Source organism: Zootoca vivipara, chromosome 4 (genome assembly GCF_963506605.1).
Source record: "Zootoca vivipara chromosome 4, rZooViv1.1, whole genome shotgun sequence".
NCBI classification, from domain to species: Eukaryota; Metazoa; Chordata; class Lepidosauria; order Squamata; family Lacertidae; genus Zootoca; species Zootoca vivipara.
Window position 1 is genome coordinate 47,594,476 of NC_083279.1, and position 25,133 is coordinate 47,619,608.

The 25,133-nt window shown below is 41.6% G+C and overlaps 1 protein-coding gene across 5 annotated transcripts; it reads right to left on the reverse strand.

Moving 5' to 3' along the window:
- Window positions 1–424: 424 nt before the first annotated feature.
- PKNOX1 (PBX/knotted 1 homeobox 1) lies at window positions 425–24,794 on the reverse strand. Of its 5 annotated transcripts, XM_035115582.2 has the most exons (13): window positions 24,696–24,790; window positions 18,705–18,795; window positions 17,036–17,123; window positions 13,290–13,420; window positions 12,188–12,359; window positions 10,053–10,223; window positions 9,658–9,735; window positions 7,818–7,917; window positions 6,523–6,620; window positions 6,291–6,419; window positions 3,887–3,963; window positions 2,440–2,612; window positions 425–1,366 (listed from the first exon to the last, which is right to left on the reverse strand). In XM_035115582.2, the coding sequence occupies exons 3-13, from the start codon at window positions 17,084–17,086 to the stop codon at window positions 1,155–1,157; spliced, it is 1,392 nt and encodes a 463-aa protein (XP_034971473.1). In that variant the 5' UTR covers window positions 17,087–17,123; window positions 18,705–18,795; window positions 24,696–24,790; the 3' UTR covers window positions 425–1,154. The 5 variants fall into 5 exon arrangements, with proteins under 5 accessions (XP_034971473.1, XP_034971474.1, XP_034971475.1 ...); XM_035115583.2 differs by lacking the exon at window positions 18,705–18,795 and having other exon boundaries at window positions 24,696–24,794; XM_035115584.2 differs by lacking the exon at window positions 24,696–24,790 and having other exon boundaries at window positions 13,290–13,417; window positions 18,705–24,321.
- Window positions 24,795–25,133: the final 339 nt, after the last annotated feature.

Consider the following 25,133-nt stretch of genomic DNA (forward strand, 5'->3'; position numbering starts at 1 on the left):
TCATGCTCAATACAGTCATCATCCCAATTCTTAGAGAATTTATAAAAATATTTTACTCCAATAACCTGATAAGGTAAAAATAAGTGTTTTATAGCAAATTATGAACAGACTCACTAGCTATGAGGAGAGCTGCTAAGTTGCAATCCAGAAATCCCTCTTGTACCATTAAATCTACCACTGAATTGGGACGCTCACTGCTTCTTTTGCCCATTCCACTTCCTTTGTTCCCCTCCCTGCCATCTCAACCCCACATATTTCAAGTAGGATTCCAGCATGCCACAGGGCAGGTGGATAAAACGACAAGTAGCAGCCGTGTCAGTGGCAAATTGCAAAGGTACAGGGGGAATCTAGGGTTTCCACTGAACAACTAAATCAGAAATTGAGTTCATTTTAAATGCCATACATTCATTACTGACTCACACGCTTCCACTTTCTTTTATGTGTTTTGTTGCCCATTTCATACTGGCAGTTTTTTTTTTTAAGGTGCAGAAGCATCTTTCAAATCTACATGGCTAACTTCATAAACAAATCCCAAACACTAGTCTGACATGCTTTACATTTACATTGTTAAACCACCTAGAGTAATCGTAAAATGACAGGACTAATTGCATAACTCTCCAGGAGACTGAAGTACTTTCAAATTCTCCCACCAGGGCAATTTCATATGTCACAAAACTGCAGCAGAGATGATGATAGACAATAGCAACCATTGAGTAAGATGATGATTGTGTGATGGGTATATATTTAAACCCATGCTAATGTAAAATTAACTCACCCGCGAGGCATCCATCATCTTTTCCCCAGGACTGCAGTTCCATGACCCCCCATTCCCTAATTAGGGGAATCTGGGATCAATTTTGTGAGTGAAAAAATTACCCTGAGAAAATAATGGGGTGATTATGTTTTCTCTCTCTCTCTCTCTTAAATTACTAGAATTTCAAAAGCAAAACCAAAAACAACACATTTGAAAGAAGTTGCTGCACCTGTAAAGACACTCTTTAAGCAGACTATGAAATACAAAAAGTGCACTCTTCTATATCTACATATAAAACATATTAGAAATAAAACTTGTGTAAAATGTTTGCTGTGCAAACTATAAAAAGTCAGTCAGTCTATTGTTTTTCCTATATATTTAGGCCAGATTCTCTTGCTTCCTATTGCAGAGAATCACTGTTATCCAAGACCAGCCCACTGATGTTTGTGGTTGAGAGGTCTGCTCCGTCATCTTCAGTGCTGTCCACAGATTCATCCTCACTTTGCCCTGCCATCATGACTTGTTGAACAGCCAAAGTAGTACCATCAGACGAAAGAGATTGCAGACTGTCTACATTCATGTTGACTGGGGCTGTAATTGTTACAACGGCTCCTGAGAATGGAAAGGAAAAACAAGGGTCCAGTTGGAACAACAATTCAATTCTTTTACAAAATCCACACTTCTTACTCTGAAAAACATATTAATGAAAAGCCAACAATCTAAAAATTAAGAGTGAATGAAAGTTGAATAAGCTATTTGAATTATCTTTCTCCATACAAGGAATTTTGAAACAGAGATGTCAGTTTTAGTCTATTGAGATTTCTGAGTTTTGAACATCTTGGAACACATTTCTCATTTATCTTAATAAACAGTGGGTTTGTACTTTTAAAATTGGGCTGCCAATGAAAAGCAATTCCAAAGCTGTTAACTTTTAAGGCTACAATTCTATATACAATTACTTGAGGACAAGCCCCAATGAACAAAGTGGAACTTGCTTCTGAATAAACATGTGTGAGGCTGAAAGTGTGTACCAGACACAGGCATGTTTAACCACATTGAGCCATTACAGACCTCTGTTTATATGAATGGTGCCGATACATAGGAGGGCAAAATAATCCAATTTGGCACATGGATTATGTGATCCACGAAGAACTGCTGCTATGCTAAGGGCATGTTCCTAATTGCCTGATCAGTGCTGATGGAGGGAGCTACAGCTGGGTAGAGGTGTCCCTCTACTAGGCTCTGGTGAGCTCCACTGGCTGCAGAGGCCCATGCTGAAAGCACAGCTGATTGGGCAGTTACCACTGGTGGTAACTAGTGTAGATCCCCCCAAACAGGGTGCTACAGTGCTGAAGCAGGGCTGGGGATGAATCTGGTGGATCCTCAGCAGGCCGACTGCCGGAAAAGAGGCCCAATTCAGACCCACCCCCTGCTGCACCAGCCTGGAGCTGGCATGGCAGAAAAGGAAACTGCCCCCAAGTCTGCCTTCGACAGTGTGAGCAGCAGCGCTTCAAGTTGGGGGTTAGAATTGCTCTGAAATCCATTTACTTCAAGGGTTTATTTTTACTAGAGAGATTGCACCCCTTTCATTGATACAAACTACTTGCAAAATTGTCTGACTCAGGAGAGTCTCTAAAACATCCAGTTTGCAAAGAGTAAATAAAGTAGCTGAGGAATCTGCTCACCATCTGACATTGTAAGTTCATTTGATTGATGCTGAGCTACTCCTGATGCAATGGAGTCTGGCCAGAACCTTTGAACTGGTCGGTTTTGAGCTGTTTTCTTCTTTGTTTTTGGAGTTTCAGAACAGCTGGAGTCCAACATTGGCTGAAGAATTCGTCTTCTAGCATTGATAAACCTAAAATGACCAAAAATGAATCTTATGAACACATCCGTAAAATTAGACTCTCTATACCTAAGTCCAGTGGTAAGCAGGAACACAAACACACACACTTGGCTGATACAATGGAAATATGATTCTGCTGCCTTTGGGTGTGGTAGAGAGTTCCCTGCAGGGAGCTTTCTGGTATACTGAAATTTAGTGCTTAGCAGGATCACCTCCATACAACATTAGTCAATGTGAAGGGAGGGTGATTCTGCTTGGCCCAGGTGCTCCTTGTTTCTCCCGTCCTGTCAATGGAGAGGAGTGGGGAAACAATCACTTTGCCAATCCTTTGTTCAGATCTTCCCAAAGCACAGAACATGGGCCTGATAAAGTGGTACCAAAATGCAAATCCTGCACAAGGGATTCTCACAGCTGGGCAGGACAATACACCTGTCAATCATGTGGCATACTCACTTGTCAAGGATGATTCCAGTAAGGATCTGGCCCATGAGCACCTCTGCCCTACATCAATCACGTCCAGTTTTAGTGTTGCATAGAAGCCCAAAGGAAAACGCTGTATATTTCTATGTGACTTTTCAATATACAGTGGTACCCCGCAAGACGAATGCCTTGCACAACGAAAAAATTGCAAAACGAAAGCGTTTTACGATTTTTTGGACGACTTGCAAAATGAAGCCGTCTATGGCCGTGCTTCGCAAGACGAAGCAGCCTCATGAGTGGAAGGGAAGCCGCCGCCGCTGCCACTGCTGACCTTTAGGACTCCGCCAGTGACGTCCACGGCCGCCGCTTCTGCCTCCTGTGGCGGCGCGGCGCTCATGGCGGCCTCCGCGGCTCCGGCCTTGCCCTCCTCGGCGGCCTCCGTGGCTCCGGCAGGAGCAGCAGCGGGGATCGCCAGGCGGCCCTTGGCGGGAACAGCAGCACCACCTGAAGGAGCGGATGCTGCGGCGGGAGGAGACCCCGCGACTCTGGCCTTGCTTTCTCCCATCTCTGTAAATGGCTTCCGGACTCCTTCCAGACCCCTGGCCCTCCTCCTGCTTCCCCCTTCCCAGAGCCTTGAAGACTTCTGGCCGTGGCGGGTGAGTCGGCGCCTTTTTTTTTGCACTTCTTTTTTCCCCATAGGAATGCATTAATTAAATTCTCAATGCATTCCTATGGGAAACTGCGCTTCGCAAGACGAAATTATCGCAACACGAAACGACTCGTGGAACGAATTAATTTCGTCTTGCAAGGTACCACTGTAGGTGAATTACGTAACACAAAAAAGTGGCATATTCGTTGTATCTTACCAGTTGTTAACCTGAAGTAATGTCAGATTGGTTTGTGCTGCTATCTGTTTTTTCTCATCCTCTGTTGGATATGGATGCTACAGGCAGGAAAGGGGGTGGAAAAGGTATAAGAACTTGCTTTTTGACTCTTTAAAGATATGCAATAAGCACAATACAAAAATCTGCAACCATAAAGCAAAATGAATACAATTTAGTGCAGGATTAATTCTATGCTAATTAGATCATTTCTGACCAGATAAACTAATTTTTGACAACACACATCACAATGATTTCATATGTGTAGATTGAAATTTTCATTGTTTTATGTAATATGCTGATTTTATGACACCAATTACAGATAATGATTTATTACTCCAATAATGAAAGGAACATTATTATTTAGACTGCTACTTCTGTGAACTTGAAATACTCACTGCTATTACAAAAATCAACGCATTCTCATCCCTAGTACTCCAAATTCTATAGTCTCTGGCGCTAGTTCCCATAAAAAATTATTCACAGGAAAGGAATTGAAAAAGACTGCAAGGGAAAGGAAATCTACAATAACTTCAAGGATTCTGTCACCTGCAGGGATCTCCATACTCTTTTTACTCTGTACGTTTTAAGAAACCCTTTAGTCTCAATTTTTGTTGCTATATTAACTTTTATGAAATCATAAAATGAACTAGCCAGTTTTCCCCAGATGTAATGAATCCCCCCCCCCCGATTTCTCACAGAAAATTTAAATTCCCTATCTTTTCAGCATATTAGCTGGCAGACCAATCTTTGCTGATATCCCTGATCCATTCATAGTTACTGGCCCAGTTTAGGCATAACTGATAAAACAATTAGCAATTGGGTGCAATATAAACTGAGATTATCAAAATGCTTAGCACAGTAATAGAAGTAGACAGTAAACTGTCAAGCATTTATAATGGGTACATTAAAAAACATTCCCTCCCAGGAAAAAAAGAAGGCAAGTGAACATCTTTAACCTAGCTCTGTGCAAATCTAATATCCAGAGAAGTCATGAAACTTAAAAGAAAGCCAGAAAGGGCTTCAACATCAACCTTCAAATGATAACCATGTTGACCACTACATGATTTTTTTAAAAAAAGAATTAACAATATAACTTTATCCTTAAATGTCCATATGGGGGAGGGGATTATTCTCCCAGCTATCCTTGCTAGACAGCATGATCCCTGGGGAACACAGCATGTGATAAAGCTGGATTTATCACATTGTGTCATATGGTAGGGATGAAATACTGTGCGGAGGTAAATAAAAGCATTACCAATTAAAAATCTACAAGAAATGTAGCTATTTCTAGTACTATCTATAATATACTTAGCATAGTAATTCTAGTAATTTATCAGGAACTGTTAAGAATTAATACAGACCCAATTTTTTCTCCTTTTAGTATCATAAGATGTTACGCAGTACAGTTCAAAAGAGAATAGTGGACCACATATTACATTTAGCCATGTAGAAAATTCAAGCTATTTTAATACCTTTGGATGAAGCCACCAGTACTGGTAGCTTGATACATATATTGCTCTATCTGCTAGAGCTGAAAACACCGCTTCCCAAACCGTACAATTTGAGGGGATTGAGTATAATAAATTTGATCACAAGTACATGGACTGTGGAGCATTCCTGTTGAGCGTTCCTCCCCTACCTCCAAAAACATACAGCCAAAGGAACTGAATTCTTTACAAATGTACAAATAACATGTGAATTAAGAATAAAACCTGTAAAAACTTTTGTCTGATCTTTCAGATCATAATGTAACTGACTATGCATGTAGGTATTACAGGAAACATGTGTGACCCTAAGCTAACAAGGCCCCTTTTGAGAGTGTGGAGTGCATTTAGTAAGGCAATCTGCACAAAGAAACATGCTGCTGCATTCTAGCCCCCTAGGAACTGTACAGATTAACAGAGATATAAATACATCCCTCAAAGGACTACTGTTCAAGGGAGCACAGGATTAAAAAAAAATCCTCAGCATGATGTAATAAAACCAAAAATATCTCTAAAATTTAAGATCACAAGTTTATATAATAGACATCTAATGAATTTGGGCATGGTTCAACTCTAATATACCAAGTTAATATATTCTGAGTAGGTCTATAGCAGGCACGTCCAACAGGTAGATCACTGGACGGCTATGGTAGATCTCAACAACTTTGGCTCCCCTAAAAAAAGCTCAACATTTTTTACTTGAACCCCCCAAAAGGGGGTAGATCACTGCCAGTTTATAACTCTGTGAGTAGATCGCAGTCTCTTGGAAGTTGGCCACCCCTGATCTATAGAAACTGGATAGTTAAAAGCTTCAGATTTCCCAAAACATTTCCCTCTCATGCGGATACCAGCAGAAATTATCAGAACAGTAGTGGTTCCCAAATCACTGTGATCAACCTTACCCCTATGTGCTGAAAAAGCCAAGACCTCATCACATTTGTAGCATGCTTTGGAAGAACTCCTCTTTTATTTTTTGATGACCCGTCATCTTGATGCAAGATGCTTAAATCTTGGTTTAATTGTAACTGGAGCTGCACAGAGATTCAGAAGTAGCAGGCAGTTACTAACACACCATAATATTATCATTTTTTAAAAAATAGTTCACTAAAATAATGCTTATAATATAAAACAAACCTGTGAATTCTGGATCCTGATGGTTCCAGGTGACAAAGCTTGTGTCACTACTTGACCTTGAGGCGTGACCACAGTCACTGGCTGATACACCGTACCACCTTCAAAGAATATTATAGCAATATTACACTACAGCAAAGGCACAGCTTGATGATAACATTTTCATGTAGATGTCATTAAACAAAGAAAATGATAATTTACACAACACACAAAACTTTAAAACTTTGCTATAATTTTAACTTTGCTATAATTTTATAAAAGCGTTGTTGTTGTTGTTGTTGTTTAAAAAAGAACAGACAATTGCATTTGATTCACCTTTCCATACAGTCATTATTGTGAAGAGGCTAGGCCAGCTGGTTGCATAATAATTTGTATTTAAATAATATAAAATAATGTATTCATCAGCAGCCATTATTATTATTATTTATTAAATTTGCATACTGCCCTTCATCCAAAGATCCCAGGGCAATTCAAAACAGAAAAATAGAAAATGAGGATACAAAACACTTAATAAAACAAACATACCACATGGCTGCTTCAATAGGAGAGCCATAAACCTGGTCCATTTCATTGGCTTGGCCCCCTCCCTCTCATAACTACAGTCATACCTCGGTTTAAGTACGCTTCGGTTTGAGTACTTTCAGTTTAAGTACTCCGCAGACCCGTCTGGAACAGATTAATCCACTTCCCATTACTTTCAATGGTAAAGTTCGCTTCAGGTTAAGTACGCTTCAGGTTAAGTACGGACTTCCAGAACCAATTACACTCATACGCTTAAGTACGCTTCAGGTTGAGTACTCTGTGGACCCGCCTGGAACGGATTAATCCACTTTCCATTACTTTCAATGGGAAAGTTCGCTTCAGGTTAAGTACACTTCAGTTTAAGTACTCTACGGACTGTCTGGAACGGATTAATCCACTTTCCATTACTTTCAATGGGAAAGATAGCTTCAGGTTAAGTACAGACGTCCAGAACCAATTGTGTACTTAAACTGAGGTACCACTGTATCTGCTTCAGTCAACCTGGTCATTTTATCAGTTATTTTGTATGCATTTGTACAGAATGTTCTCCTTTTCCTCATCCTTCCCCATCCCCCCCTTTTTATACCATGTCTACCTGCTTATATGCCATTATTTTAAATTGTAAATGACCTTGACTGCATAGGCAGAAAGGTGGCATATAAACATAGTACATAATCAAAAAATCATCTCAAGAATTCCTTTTCTTAGCCACTTAACAGACACAAATTACATCTGCAATGAGTGCAGTGTTTGAATTTTTATTCAGCGCTTCCTACCTGCAACGGTTGCCATAGTTACATTCCCCTGCTGCAAGGCTGATGCAGGTACCATAATCCCCTGGGGACTGAGTGTACCTGTGATGGCACTTTGAATTGGCTAGAAATAGTAAACAACAAAAATTACATGAACTTATAACAAAGGATGCTCCTATCACTTTTAAGTTGAAATGGTACTGTACCAAATATGAGATGTTCAAAACATAAACCCGATGAGGATAATGATGATGTCATCACTACCAACCAGTATGATCAAAAACAGTGATGAAACTAATATGAGAAGGAAATTCAATGAAAGGAGGTGGTAAATAACCTAGATATTTCAGTTTGACAGTATGTTGTGTTTATATTTGGTTTTCCAAATGTGGGTTTTCTTCTCCACATTGAACCACCTATCAGAATATAGAACAGATATGAAAATTCTGGATCAGAAGTAATCCAGCTGACAGTGCTTATCCCATTTAATATTAGGCTAGTCACATGCTACTGTAATCAAACTGTTTGTAAAAGAGACAATTGATAAATTTTAGTCAATTGCCTACATATTTAGGAATTGTTATTCTACAATAATTTAGAATATCCCAACATTTCTATTAAAATGGTTATGCAAATATGCTTATGGCTGCAACCTGGAAGTACGTCTTACTGAACTCATTGGGACTTCAGAATAGACTTGTTTAGAATTGTGTTATAAGTAAAAAAAATATGGCAACCACATGTACATTCAGAATATATATAACACTATATTGTTGGGGATGAAATTCTAGCCCTTCTAAAGTTAATGGCATGAATCCTCACAATTAAACATGGTCAATATTTCATTCTTTCCACAAAAAATGTAAAGTTTCAAGCACTTAAAATTTGAACTTTTCAGATCTTTTACAAACTTAAAATTTATCTAATAAATTCAGCCAAATCCACAGGTAAGTCTAGATGACAATGCAATTTACAATTAGTACACTGACATGGGGCTGGCATGATGGATGCAATGAAACACAATGAACAAGTTCAAAAACATACACCAGTATCTTAATATTAATCGTGATTAACTTAATTTATGCCATGGAACTTGTGAGCAGATGTTGTCTGACTGGCTTCTAGGAGAGCTCTCACGGTATGAATGGTGCTAAAGTTTTGAGAGGTGTGCTCTGAAATTATAGCGGTACTGATAGCATTTTATGTTCAAGGAAAAGAGGGGGAATGAACAAGATATGAAATTATCTACCAACTTCTGTTCCTCCAGTTACTAGCAATTCAGTTTCAAAAATATAATACTTCTGTGTAGCAGTTGTTGGTTTTTTACACTTTCCAATAAATTAAACAAAGCAGAGTATGGACACATTTTTCATTATAGGTGTTATGTATAGGAGGGCTCATAGCTCAATGATAGAGCAAATATTTTCCAAATGGTTCCAGGCTTAAAGTCTGGTATCTCCATAAAAGGATGTAAAGTATCAGGTACTTGAGGCCTTATAACAGACTCTGCCAAACAGAGCAAACAATTCTGAGTCCAAGAGATCTGAATTCGTCCCCCTCCCCAGCAAGACAGATAGGAAATGGAGCATTCCGTGACTGACGTAGCAGGTGAACAGCTACTGCTGGGTCCTTATGAGCATGGAATGCAGGCTGTGGGATGTGAGGAGCTTTATTTTATGTCCTGAAGCCTTGTGTATGTGATGAGAGAGCAATCACAGAACCCTATTTCTACATACAGATCACCCCTTGCTTGGATGGGGCATTATCTACAATGAGATGAACAAAGGCAACCCCAAAATTAGGCTAAGGAGGTAGTGGCAAAGAGGTGCAATGAAAATTGTGTCATTTTTGCTCTACTGCTCACATTTTCTGGTGACTCTTTCCATGAAGACAGCTGCTCCAGCAAATCCAAGCTATCTCTATCATGTTTAAAGTTGCTGGACTGCAGACAAAGAGTTGATAGATTATGATCATTCTTTAAGAATTACATTTCCATGTACGTGACTACTAAGAAAAAGGGAGATCTTATAATCTTAACAATATCACAAATCCTTAAAAACTTCTAGCTTGCCAGTCACAGATCATCTATTTGTAAATTGCATGGTTTATAAATTCAACCAATATTAACATAGTAATTTATATTTTATCTACTCTTTCTTTCTTTGTTTTTAAAACTAATCTTACCTATCCTGAGTCTTTGGGATAACGTAGATTATAAATCAAATAAAGAAAATATATTTCAGTTAGCATGAAAGGTACCTGGGGTTGTAGAGGTGAATAAGGACTCCCAGATTCTCCACTTAGCAGAGTTTCACTGTTCATTTTCGTTTTCAGACAGGCAATATAGCGACTACAGAAATCCTTACAGAGCTCATTAACTTTTTCTAGCTCAAGCAGATGAATTCGTAGAACCTGAATTGCCTTTACCATCTAAAAGAGGGAAAAGAGAAAGAATTCAGAGATAAGTAAAAATTCAGAGATAAGTAAAAAATGAAAACAAATATTTGCATATGTCGTTTACAGTTGCTCAATATATGTTTGAGCTACTTTTTTTGCTTATTTTCAAGAGGGCTGTTTATAATTATTGTTGCTTTCTCCTACCCAGGGAATGTGGGAAACTGTGTACTGTACACTGTTAATTGGTTGCACAAAACTGGGGACTGCCCACAGCATGTATAGGCTATATAAATGCATTTTTCTACACAGATCTGATTTGTGCAGATTATAATGTATTTAGTCCATCTTTTCCAGTTTTTTTCTTGTACAAGGCTACAAGTTTCCAATGAACAACATGCAGAGATTTTCACATACCCATCTTCCTTATAATAAGTAGGTGAGCTTATCAGAGATAGCAATATGCATTATCTTCAAGTGTCAACTCAAGTACAATCAGATGTGCATTTGGCACAAAGCCAACCACTCAATTTATTTTACTTGTTAAGAAAATGCAGCCTCAGAATGGCTTACACTTACGGAATAAAAAAATACAATAATTAAAACATAAAATTACAAGATGATGCAATCTACAATCAATGGCAGACGAAAATGTGGGAAAGAGTCAGGAGTAATCAACACTAAAAGCAGAAAAGGCATAAAAGAATAAAAGCTCTGAGTAAAAAGGAATCACAAAGAGCACAATGAAAATCCACTTGCACAACAGGACTTCTGGTTTCTCATCTTTATCCACTGCAGCTGCCCACACGCCCCAAGAATCTTGGGTGGATTTTGAGGCTGGGTGGAAGGATAGAGGAAAGTAGAAGCCAGGTGCATAGCTAGCTGCTCCGGCACCTGGAGCGGCAGGGGTGGGGCGATCCTCCCACAGGGGCGGCGTGGAAAGCTGCCCACGGAGTCCGCCTGGCGGACGCAAGCCCCCATTTTGGGCAGCACGGGGCCCCGTGCCACTCCCAGGAGAGACACGTGGCTTGGGTGTGATGCAGGCCAAGCTCTGCAGTAAGTGCCACACCCCGCAGTGTGCCATTTTATCACCCCCTCAGGGATGACACCCGGGGTAGTCCCCCCTCCCCACTTTCTCCACCCCTGGTAGAAATATTCCACAAATGGATGTTCACACAAAGGAGAGAGTTCAATAAGCAGACTGAATCTCTGAATGGGTTCTTTGCCTGGTCACTACCTGCCTCATATCAGATGGCAGTGGCACCAGGAGAAGGGGCTCTGGAGATCAGCTCAATATTCAGGCAGGACCTCAGTTATCAGAATCAGCAGGCACAAAATATCATGAAGTTTCCACTTAAGGAACTACATGCACAGCAAAGAGCCAATCAGGGTTCTTTCAAGCAACATATTAAATCAAATGGTTTGTTGAGATGTAAGCCACAAATCCCAGCTGGGTGGGAGGGGAGAGAGAATGGAAGGAATTGAGGAGAGTAGTGGAGGAGGACGAGATGGTTGGACAGTGATGCTTGGACAGTGTTCTCGAAGCTACGAACATGAGTTGGACCAAGCTGCAGGAGGCAGTGGAAGACAGAAGTGCCTGGCGTGCTCTGGTCCAACCAGACTAAATGACTAAACAACAACAACAACAAGTGGAGGAGGACAGCAAATTAAATGCAAACAACCAAAACCCTACAAACAAGAACATCTGACTCACTGGAAAACGTATAGCTATATCAAAAGAGTCTCATGAAGCAGACAGATTAACTACAATCAAACAACTATGTAAAAAAAGAAGGTAGCCGAGTTGATAATTTGCTATGTGATGGAGGAGCTTCTGTCAGTAATACTGACAGGGAATGTCTGCTGCTACTGAGGGCTGTAAATTTCAACTTCTTTTAGTTGACATTTCACAATCCAGTTTTCTCAGTATCAATTTACTTTTTTCAAATATAAAGATTTTATAAATAAATTGAAATCTTCTCTAAAATGTTTTTACTTACTAGATTATCTGTTTCTGGATCTTCACAAAAAAATGGTTTTCCTTCCTTCTCCTGCTTCCTAACAAAGTTTTCAATATCTACATCAAAACTTGCAGACGTTGTGCCTTCTGATCCTTGTGTGGATTGTTCACATTTTTCAAATAATAGTGCTAATAAGGGGAACAGCGGATGTCTAGGAATAAAAAGACAAGCAAATTGTAGGTCTGTGGAAATGTCTATGTGCAAGTCAGTTTGATGAAAAATTCTGAGCGATCTGCACATTGCATACATACAATCCTATTATTTTAGATTATTACATTATTATTACATTTAATATAATAAAATTACATTAGCAATTGCTATGCTAGGATTCGAACTGAATATACTGTGATCTCCCTTATTTGCTCTTCTTATTAGCATGGATCAAATACTGCTAAGTATAGAATCATTTAAATATCAATGTCATCACACAGTTTGACGTAAATGATACTGATGGGTAGCTTGAACTATTGGGTCTCACGTTTTTATTAAGCTTAGTTCAAATAAAGACCCTAAAAGGCCTGAAATTTAATACAATTGTATGTTTTAGAATAAAAATTATCTAGTAGGGATGCCATACTTTATTTTCTTAGATTGTAATGATGTAGCTCTAACAGAAAGAAAGTTTAGACAAATATATAAAACTAAATAAAAGGACTATAAAAAGCTTTGGCGTGATATACGCAACAAACTTTGGACTAGGCACTAATTCAATACTGGTATTAGGAAGGGAAAACTGAGCAAGTTCTATTTGACACCTCCTAAAACCACAAATAGGAAAACAGCATTAGTACAAAGTAGCACCTTTTCCCAAGTCAATGAATGGGGGAGCAGTTGCCCCTACAAATCTAAAGAGAATATTCTAGAGGACTCTAATCCCACCCATGGCTTGGCTGGTGAGGAGGAAAAGATGCATCAGCCTCAAGATCTTATCATGTCTAGAAGAGTGTATGCCCCCTTCCACATGTTCCATGTCTCCTACACACACAAGCATCACCCCATGATTTGAGAACCACCCCATGACCTACTAAAGAGAATGATACATTTTACTACTAGGAACAGCTCATCTTGTGAATACTGCTACCTGTAAATAGCCTGCTTATCTGCATCCATCGGAGTCTGGGACTCTACCGGGGAAGGACTCAGTCCTCCTGCATCTGCTTCCAAGCAGTTTGGATCCTGCTCAGTTTTTAATTCTGTTACTACTTGCATCTGCTGGAAAAGAAAGATGCTTTATATTGCCAACAGCATAGATTCACAACTAAATGGTTCATTTTCTAAGCAAAGAGAAAGCCAAAGGCCTAGTAAGTTGCCAGAAGGTTGGTATGACTTGGCAACCATACAAAAAGAACAAGCATTTAACAAATAACTCATTTAATCCTTGCAACATTTGGAGGCAGGAAGATAGTAGAAAGGTCACTAGAAGTTTGACTCCCATTAGTAGGTTTCTTTTAGTCAATTGTCTGTTACAGAATCCTGCGTTTCATAAGCCAGCTATTTTTGAATAAAGCTGCATATACACTGCTTCAACAAAAATCACTAAGAAATCAGACCTTGAAAACATCTGCAATAGGCAAAATGTCATTTGCAAACAGAAATTATCATTAGAAATAATTCTGTATGCTACACATTTACTTGAAAACTCAATAGAGCTCATTTCCAATTAAGAATGTTTAAGATTTCAGGCTTTATTTTAGCCTCTGGGGTGCATATAATTCTTCAGAGATATTGCAAAGGAAGAACCATTTCACAATTATTGAATAAAAACCATATAGCTTGATTTTTAGGTGTTTCAATATTAAATATTAAATGTTTCACAGTTTGTTCTGTACTGAATACATGTATAAATAAGGACTTTTGTATATATGTTAAAGAGTTTGTGGAAAAAACACGAGAAAGATCCAATATATCTAGTTTTTGATAGGAAGTTGCAGTTTATTATGAATTAGTCTAGTCTTCAGTAAGGTCAATAAAACAATCTAACTGTAGGACTACGGTCACAATATTGTCTTCTATCCGTGAAATCTGGGGAGATACTAACTCCTAGCTGCAGCTCTGCACTATCCCCTCGTACTGCTGTGGAAGACCTGGATAGGTTAAAGGACTACTGCTTCACAATTCACAAAGTGAACATTAATGTTCAAATGCTATTACCCATCTTGCAACAAGCTGAATGATTTGAAAAATTAAGAGATAGCTAAGTAAGTCATGAAACCATTAAGAGTAATGCCAAATGAATGCAAGAAGGAGCTATTTGGGCGCTTTTTCTGGAGTTGCTGAACAAACCCAAGCATATATAAAATCAAAAGTAAACTAAGGATGGAATCCTATGCATTCTTACCTCAATAGGACTTACAACTGAACATACATAATATATATGATTGCATTGTAAGTAGTTTACAAATTTCAGGGGATAGTACTATAGTCACTTCCGCTGTAAAATCAGAAATACTGTATATATTTTTTAAAAAGGCATTCTAGAATCACCTAGAAATTTGCTGTGATATGGTGGCTACCATAAACATATTTTCCCTAAAGTCAACTGATACAACTAAGCAAGTAAAAAAAAGACAACATAACCTCATCAGGTGCCTAGACACTTCTCCCCACCCTCACCCCTCATTTATTCAACAAAATAACTGCTAACTGTCAAAATACCACATAGATAAGTACAACATTACCGTGTTTCCCACATTTTAAGACACCGTCTTATTGCTTTTTTTTCTCAAAAAACCACAGGGTGGCTTATTTTTGGTGGCATGTCTTATTTTTTTACGGTATTACGGTTTTTACAGCACCTTAAGGTCTTCTTGGCTGGGCCAGGCTGCTGGCTCGGGGCACTGCTGGGCACTGCGCGCCATGCTGCTGGGCTGTCTGAGCGCTGCTGGGCGCTTTGAGCAGCTGGGCGCTCCGCGCGCTCCAGCAGCCATTTCCGGGTGGCGGGACGGCGGCGGCCGGGTGGAGGCGAGGCCGCTGGCTCTGGCGCTCAGCTCCGGGGCTGCTGGGAGCTCCGCGCGCTCCAGCAGCCGTTTCCGGGCGGCGGGACGGCGGCGGCCGGGTGGAGGCGAGGCCGCTGGCTCTGGCGCTCAGCTCCGGGGCTCCTGGGCACTCCGCACGCTCCAGCAGCCGTTTCCGGGCAGCGGGACGGCGGCGGGCAGGTGGAGGCGAGGCCGCTGGCTCTGGCGCTCAGCTCCGGGGCTGCTGGGCGCTCCGCACGCTCCAGCAGCCGTTTCCGGGCGGCGGGGCGGCGGCGGCCGGGTGGAGGCGAGGCCGCTGGCTCTGGCGCTCAGCTCCGGGGCTGCTGGGTGCTCCGCACGCTCCAGCAGCCATTTCCGGGCAGCGGGACGGCGGCAGCCGGGTGCAGGCGAGGCCGCTGGCTCCGGCGCTGCTGGGCGCTCCAGCAGCCGGTTCCGGGCGGCGGAACAGCAGGTCTCCTCCGGGCGGCAGAACAGCAGGTGCGGGTGGAGGACGCTGAAGGCGACGTGGCTATTGGTGGCTCGTGTGCTCCATGGGGGGAAGGGAGTGTGCGCCGCCTGGCCAGCCGCGTCTTGTTACTGGTGATGCCGCGCGCTCCGGGCTGCGGGTTGGTAGGCCTCCTCGGCCGGTCCAAGCAGAGACCCGACTGCTGGCTCGGCGCTCTGCCTGGCGCTGCTGCGCGCTGCGAGCGCTCGGTGCTGCAGCAGCCGCCGGGAGGCTTTAGAGTAAATGCCCTGAGCAGCATGAATTAATGCTACTGGCAATCAAGCAAGGGAGGGGAACTTTTTTTGGCTTGACAGACCCGATCTTTCTTCCCACCCCACACAGTGTTTGCAAAGCAACAGAGGCCCGGCCGCTGGCTCAGCACTCCGCCCGCGCTGCTGCAGGCATGGAGATACACTATGTCTTATTTTCGGGGTATGTCTTATCTTTTGCAAATGCTTAAAATTGCTGCCCTGGCTTACTTTATGACTACGTATTAAAAAGGGGGAAACACGGTATATGGTTGACAACCCAAGTGGCTAAACAAGTTCAAGTTCGATAGCAACATTTAGGCAATATTTCACAAAATAATTGTTTGTGTACATGTGTGTGTGGGAGAGAGGCTAAATGACAAAACAATATAAAACCTGGTTCAGCAAGTTTAGAGCAGAAGCTCAGAGGCTGAACACATGCACTGTATGCAGAAGATCCCAGCACTGCCAGTTAAAAGCATCAGGTAACAAATGATGGGAGCTATCTTTGTCTGACACCCTGGAGAGTTGTCTCAGTCATAATAGGCTGCACTGGGCCTATTCTGGCATGCTCTGTGGTATGCTCTCCCCAGGAATAGATGCCTACAGTCTTCCTCATTAATCTTTAGGCACCATGCTAAGACCTTTTTCTTTATCCAGGTCTTTGCTTAATTAATGTTATCTCCTATGGTGATGCTTAGCTTTGAGTGGGGTAGGTAGGACTTGTCCTTATTAATATAATGCTAGATAAGCAATTTATGTACACTTTGTATTGTTCATAGTTTTATATTTTTTCTGGTTTTGAATTGCTTTCATGTATTTTACACTGGCAAGTCACTTTGAGAATTTTTACCGTATAGAGCAACTGATAAATAATTTTTGCTTCTGAAAATTCCGTTGTTTCTTACCTTACTAGGAAGCAGCTTAAGAGCACTATAAAATGGGCAAAGGGCAAGCCAGTGGCATGACTTAGGTACCATATCAAAATAACAGCAGAGGAAAAGTAATATAGATCGGACAGTAGTTTCATGTCTTGGGCACCATAATTATTTAACATATTATTTTTACCTGCTATGATGCACTTCACATTTTTCATTTTTTTATTTAAAAATGTTCTTACTTGTTGCCCATCTTGATAGTTGTCTATACTTAATGTCTGCGTTGCCATCATGGTTACTTAGGGTTCTTATAAAGTCAAATCATCATACCTTAGGGGGAAATCCAAAAAGGTTAGTATTTTTACAGGATGTTATCAAATACAAAATACATAAGTAACATCTGCATGTGCAGCAGCAGAATAGGGGGCAGAGGGGATTGAGAATGCAATCACATGTATTTGCTATGCCAACCTAGAAGATCTCAGGAATGCTCTCAAACCCTTTTTGACAAAAGCAGTCAAGATGACTATTTAAATCATATTTGCCAGAAAAAGTAATAAATGCAATAAGGTTAGCCACTTGCTCTTGCTCTTTATCGTAATGAAGAGTTGCACAACAAACGCGCAACTAAAATCACAAGTTAGTGGCACGAAATAAATGATCAAACTTTTATATATGAATTTCATATAGTGGTTTCACTAGCAAAAATAAAAATGTCAAAAGGGACAAATGAAAGCAAATGCGACAAATGAAAGCAGGACAATGAACAATGCAAACCCATTGTGAAAAATTTTGTTTTTCAAAATATTCCCTCTTAAGGAATATTTGATACTGGTCGCAGTCACAAGACCAGATGGCACATACCCTGAAGTTAGATCTCTTTTTACATTTGGAGGTTATAAATAAAGTTGAAAATCATCTAGTAGCTGCGCTAAGGAACAATTACGATAATTTTAAAAACACATGGAATCTCTCACAAAGGACACATATTTTTTTCAGTGGCTGCAACAAGGAATAGCAACTATAAAACTCCAGGCATTTCTCACATAGAACACATATAGCTTTCTTCTTGTGTATATGCTATCTGGAGGTGGTGTCTCTTTGTATGCCAAAGAGAACATTGAGTCCAGCAAGCCAGAAATCCCAAAAGGGGCAGACTCCTCCACATCATCATTGTGGATATTACTACGGTAGGCCCCATTAGGAATTTGGTACAGTGAGCTGCTTCTTTTCTTTCATACACATGTCAAGCAACTTTCCCTAATGTGATGCCCTACAATGTTTTGGAGTACAACTGCTATCAGTCCCAGCCATCATGACCAATGGTGAGGGATGATGGATGGGTGTTATAGTCTAAAGCAGGCATGCCCAAACTCGACCCTCCAGCTGTTTTGGGACTACAACTCCCATTGTCCCTAGCTAACAGGACCAGTGGTTGGGGATGATGGGAACTGTAGTCCCAAAACAGCTGGAGGGCCGAGTTTGGGGATGCCTGGTCTGCAGGAACAGGTTTGGAAAAGTTAATGTAGCACAACCTGTGTAAACTGGGCTGTACAAAAATACAGCCTGGCATCAGTCGTTTCTCCTTCTACAGGGACACTTTTTCTCCTGCTACATATATCTGTGTACAATGTAAAGCTTGGTGTACAACCTGGTTCACAGAGTCCCTATGGATGAAATAAGCAGCCAGTTTAAATGTGTGAATCAGCACACAGATGCAGGCATACATAGCCCTTGAGGATATACATGTGAAGATATATAATCTGTGCACTAAAAATGGGACGATCACTCACATGATGCATCAGATACTGCAGAAAACATGCAGGAGATGCAACATGGAGACATTTTACATTAGAAGAGCATAATTTGTTCCCAAATTACTAACTGCAACTATGCTGGGAGAAGTTTCACCTGAAGAATTTCTGATGGTCAGGTTTATCTTCCTTTGCTTATTTTCATATGCATTTTCAGCAACAAGCAGAGAAGCCTCCATTTTTCTTCCCTAGGCAAGCAAAATAGCATAGAAAGCAAGCAAAAACTTATCATTCCTTTGAAAACTCACTCCCAACCCTGCACACACACACATTCAATGCAGATAGGAGTGGGCAACAAGCAGAAAGTTGTCAAATTAGGAGCTACAAAGAGTCTCATATGGAAACAATCTACATAAAATACAGGTTGTCAACAACAAACAGTTCTTGTAACAGGGGCTCTCAAGCTTTACAAACACCAGGAAGTTTCATTGTATCAGGCTGCTTTCATTGTATCTATCAATGTGTAAAACATAATCTGTGGCTCTCATGAGCTTGTTTCTCAACCTGTTGATTAAGCATGGTCCTGAAAGTTCTCAAACTTTAGAGATAGAAAGTAGCTATCAGAACTACTGTGTCTACCCATGTATCTTATTCATGCTGTTAGCTCATTCACCAGAAATATATGTGAACCAAATGCCCCAGTTCTTTGAGTTTTGTTGTGGAAATGTACTTCCAACAAATCAATTTTGGGGCAGATAGGGCTCTGTTTAAATATATATATACACGCCTAAATTCTCAGGAAGTAGCCTTTCATTTACTACCTTATTCTGGATTAAAGAATGTAATGGAAATACGTAAGATCATGAGAGAAGAGATTCCCAAAGGAATTGCAATCTATTTTGTTAGTAGCTCTTCTATTTTCGGCAGTCTACCCTGGGGACAACTTTGGAAGAAATCTTGCCATCCTTAGTGTACAGTTTCAAATGGTAGTTTCAAAATGTTACTGGCTACCATAACCAGTGTTTTTAATGGGGGTACAAGGGGATACACATACCCCTAATCATTTTGTGAATCTAAGTTTGGCCTCATTGAGAGGCAGTATTTCAATGAGTAGGAAAATGAGAGTACTCCTAAACATTTTTTTAGAAAAAAAGCACTGACCATAAAAGATGAAAACCCCTGGGCTGGTTCCAGGGTGAGGAATTTCCTCAGTGATTGAGCTGTTTTTTTTAAATAATTTGCCAGCAAGGAATGGGTAACTGATTTCATATTTACTCTATAAGAGTTATGGTACTTCAATCACAATTTACTAAAAGCAAATGAAGTCTCAACTGATACATTAAACTGGTTCCATAACTATATTTTTTCCTAATTTTCTGTTCACTTGGAGTTTTTTTCTGATGACAGTCCCTTACCTTGATAGCAAACAGACATGTTCACACCAAAATGATTTCCACAGTAAAAAGCTGATTGCACAAAACAACACAATACTATGGCATTCAAACACTAAATTAGGAACTTGAACAACTCCTTACTACTAAGTATTTTGCCCCTTAACATTATTCTAGGAGACTTATAATAGGTTTGACTTTTCAGTGGGGTTGCTCTAGGATATATGACCTGCAAAATGCACTTTAGAAAAACTGTTAAGCGTTTTGCCACTTTATATTTCACTAGGGGTTGCACCCCTGCTGACTCCACTTGCCAACCCCTTAGAGCATCCCCTTCCTATCCCATGCAATTACTACGGTATGATCACTTTCCACCTTCCCAAACCCATTTCTGAAGCCACTTTCCCCTTCATTTTGAGGTTCCCTTTTGCATCCATTTTCACCTTCATCTCCCCACTGCCTTTGTGCACCCTCTTGCACACAAACCGCCACCATGGTAACCTCCTGCATCTTCCTCTTCCCACTTTTACCTTCCATCCCATTATGAAGCTACCACCCCCTTCTATTCTTCAGACCCTTTCATGTCCCTGCTTTAATCTTCAACAGCTTTACCATACCTCTCACTCCCTTGTTTTTACAACCTTTTACACCTCCATTTTCACCTTCACCCCCTTCTGCCATGGTCACTGCTATTTTGCAAACTGCCTTCTTTTGCTCCCCACCTCATTCTGCATGCAAATCCAGGATTGTAATGCAGTACTACTAATTCTCCAAATGGGCACGATGACAGCCTTACAGTAACACAAATTATTAGAACCGCTCCCCAAATGCGAGCTTTTTGGTGATGTTGGATGTATATGTACTCTCTTTTCACTATGCAGAGGTGTAGCTAGGGGAGCACTGGGCGCCACACTGCGGGGGCAGCACTTACCATGGGGCCTGCAGCATACCTGAGCCAAGCATCTCTCCTGTGAGTGACACAGTGGCTTGGGCACCTGCAATCTGACCACAAATCTTGAATGAAGAGATCAATAATAGCAGAGTGTAGAAATTTAGATATGGGAACCAAGCTGTGCACACATTATTGCTGAATCATTTCAGATATCATAATTGGCATCAGCTTGGCCAATCAGCTTGGCCATCCACATATACTTGCTGAACAAAGCAGTAGCAATCCAAATTAAAATTACTTCTTTCCAAGATCTAATCTTGCAAGTCTGAAATTCATCAGAACTTAAAGGTCTAGTACAATCATCTAGTACAATGCAGGAATCTCAACTAGATCACACATGAAAAGATGGCCATCCAACCTCTGCTTAAAAACCTCCAAGGAAGAAGAGTCCACCACCTCTTGTGAGAGTCTATTCCACTGTCCAATAGCTCTTACTATCAGAAAGTTATAACTGATGTTTGGTTGGAATATCCTTTCTTATAACATGAATGCATTGGTTCAGGTCCTAGCCTGCAGAACAGGAGAAAACAAGCTTGCTCCATCTTCCATGTGATAGCCCTTTCTATATATTATGTTGGAAGCCACCCAGAGTAGCTGGGGCAACCCAGTCGAATGGGTGGGGTACAAAACTATTGTTGTTGTTGTTGAAGATGGCTATCATATCTCCAACACTACAATTCTGTGATTCCTCTCAAATCTTCTCTTTACCTGACTAAACATATCCAATTCCCTCAACTGTTCCTCATAAGGCTTGGTTTCCAGACCCTTTATCATGTTGGTTACCCTCCTCTGCACACATTCCATCTTGTAAATATATTTCTTAAATTGTGCTGCCCAGAACTTGACACACTATTCCAGGCATGGTTAGGACTATTACTTCCCTTGATCTGGACACTATACTTCTGTTGATGCAGCCTAGAACAGCATTAGCTTTCTTTGCTACTACATCACACCGTTGACTCATGTTAAGTTTGTGGTCTACTGGGACCCCTAGAGCCTTTTCACATATAGTAATCCTGGTGGCCTCCATCTTAAATTTGTACAGCTGGTTCTTCCTACCTATGTGTCCACTCACCGTTATGGAGGGAATCCTGTTTAGTTTATTTTTTATTATATGCTTAAATTCAGCATGTTGCCACATCTGATCTGAGATCTACCTAAGTGTAGAACCTTACATTTGTCCCTAATGAAATTCATTCTTTTAGTTTGGGCCCAGTTCATGAATCTGTTAAAGTACGGTAATCATGAATCCAGATTTTATATTCAGCTGTATTGCCTACCCCTCCCAGTTTGATGTCATCTGCAAATTTGATGAGCACCCCCTCAACACCTTCATCCAAGTCATTTATAAAGATATTGAATAATGGACCTAGAGAGAACCCTGCGGCCCCTTCCTTGTCCCTTTTTTTTCATGAAGAGGAATCGCTAGTGAGCAGCTACAAATTCACCCAACAGTTACCACGTCCAGCCCACTTTTTAATAGCATTTTTTACAAGATAACAAGCTGGCAACCAAGGTAATTGGTACAGATTTGGTGCAATCTGATCTGACCTCCCTAGCCGCAACTAGTAACAGGGTAGCCATATTTTGCACTGCTGAAGTTTTTGAACCATCTTCAAATGCTGCCTCGTGTAAAGTCCATAAACATAATCTGTACTGGGTGGTACAAGAACATGGATAGTGAGTCAAGTTCTGACCTCTCTAGATAAGGTCACAGTTTGTATACCAGCCTAACTGGTACTAAGGTTATGTGCATACTGGCAACAGCAACACCAGTCTCATTTCCCAGTACTGTACAGGAACATCTTTTGCAAGTATTTCACTTGGCTCAATTTATATGCAAATCTGAGCTAGTTTTGCATACCAATCTTTCAGAATCTAGTGTCCTTGAGAATGACTTTATTCTCTTTATTTATGTGACCAAATGTCAATGTTTACTTATTAAACTCTGTAAATATTTTTGTAATTTGATTCACAAGTCCAGAATTAAATATCCTGAGAATCTTAGTTTCCCTCAAAAATAGGACATTTCTGTTAGGTTTGCAAATATAGGCTTGAAAGTATACAGTATAGACAATTCTTGCTGACATTGATGGAACAGCTGAACAAGACTGCCAGAGTGCATTTCAAATGGATTTCTTAATGTGTCTACCACACTCCCCCCCCAAAAGTGACCAAGAAAATTACGCAAAATTAGCAAATCTGTTACATTTGTTTGATTTATACATGTAAAGAGATCAGCCCTTTTTTGACACAGAATATACATTTATTTATATACAGAACTCTTGTATGTATGTTGGTTTAGAACAAAACATGCATACTTCCACTTATACCACAGAACTAGTAAGAATTGTAGACAAGGGCAACACAGTCAGTTACAGATCATCAGGTTGGTGAGGAAATTTCTCCTAGCCCCTGAATTTGAGTGCCTGCAAATCAGCATTTATCCTTTAAAATGTGGTGCTTTTCTTAAATCCCAGCACTGTAGTGTTACATATACTGCTTCCTCCTGGTTTTTCAAAAATGAATTGAAGGTCTGCCCAAGAGGGGCTCTGAAGCAAATTTTTCTTCAATGTGTTTTTAAAAGACAGCTGTTACCATTTAAATCATTTTATTTCTTGGTTTCTTGCCTAATGCATTTGAACACTGGAACCTGAACAGGGTTATAAGCAATGACCTAGTGCAATAATAGTGAACTGGCACTTCATGATGTTTACCAACATCATAATCAAGCTGAGCCTGGAGAACATGATCTCACACACTTTTTTAAAAAAGTGGTACTTGCATCAAGGAAAATGTCATACTTTCCCAGTTCTGTCAGAAGTTGGCACTTGCACTTTCAATGCCAGTTCCAAAGATATCTTCTCCCATATACAGCCAAGTAAAAAACTGCTAACATTTACTCAGGGGACAGGTGGATGATCTGTTGTTTTAGTCCTTTCCAAAGGGTGTATGGGTGTATTTACGTCTCCACCACTATTTTTTTTATGTGAAATACATATTCCCGGCTTTCGTTAGGATTGAAGGCAGGTCACTAAGCAAACATCTGGGGGAAAAGGCTCAGAAACCAGGAGGCGGCAAAACGCCTCACGTTTATTAGCAACAACCGGATTACACATAGTGACAATTCCCATGGATTTTCCCAACACTTAACAACGCCGCGTACCCGCCCGCCCCCCTCCGCCCCGGTTTGTGAGGTGAGGAAAAGGAGGGTTGTTTGAAACGACGACGAAAGGCTCTTCCCTCACGGAAAGGGAGCCCGAACCGCACTCGAGGAAGCAAACGGACGCGCGGAGCGACCACCAAGCAGCTGCCACAACCCCCCGGCTCTCCCCGCCGCTTCCAAGTCCACAGCGCAGGAATGTCCCCAAAAATGGCCCCCTTTTAAATACCGCCCTCCGCGCCGCCTCGCGCCACAAACAGCTGTTGCCCTTTCCCTCCCCCCCATACCTACTCCACCCCCTGAGGCGCGCGACACCTTCCCTTTCCACGGAGCGCGCGCGCGCACGCGCCGCCTCCTACAAAAGCCAACGGCCAGTCGGCGGCTGTTCCAGAAATTTCCTCACTCCCCCCTCCCTTTCCTCGCGCCTGCCTGCCGACGCCCCTAACACCCCCCCCCCTCCGGGTAGGTTACGGTGCGGATGCCCCCGCCCCGCTATTCCGTATGGCGGGCTCGCCTCCCCCCCACTCTGCCCACATCCCCGGGCCTGTTTGCGCGGCGGAGCCAAGACGGCCGACAGCGGCGGCGGGCGCGCCGTGATGGATGGCTGGCTGGCTAGGAGCAGGTTTGAGTGACAGCGCTTACCTGGGTGCCAATCTTCGTCACACTGACAAGCGGCTGCAGCAATCGGGACCCGCACCGCCGCGACGCGCGTCACCACGCACATACGGCCTCATCCAATCGCCTGCCGCGCCGCGCCGAACGCCACCGCGCTGCACCAGGCGTCTCATCAATATTCAGCGAGGGAGCGGGGCACGTCGTGTTTTTAGATACGCCCACCGCGACGCACGCCTCGGTGAAGGGGCGGAGCGGTGGCAAAGGTGCCGCCCTCTCGGGCCTCTGCGCGCGGCCGCAGCATGCTCATGAATACTCATGAAGTGGGCGGGGGGTGCCACGCACCTCTTTTCGGACGCCCTTTCCCGCTTCCTTTAGTTTGGCCTGGAGGGACTCGGAGGTGGAAGGGGCGCCGCGGGTGGGGCGTCGTCGGCAAAAGGCTCCGTCCCTTGGGAGCCATTTAGCCCA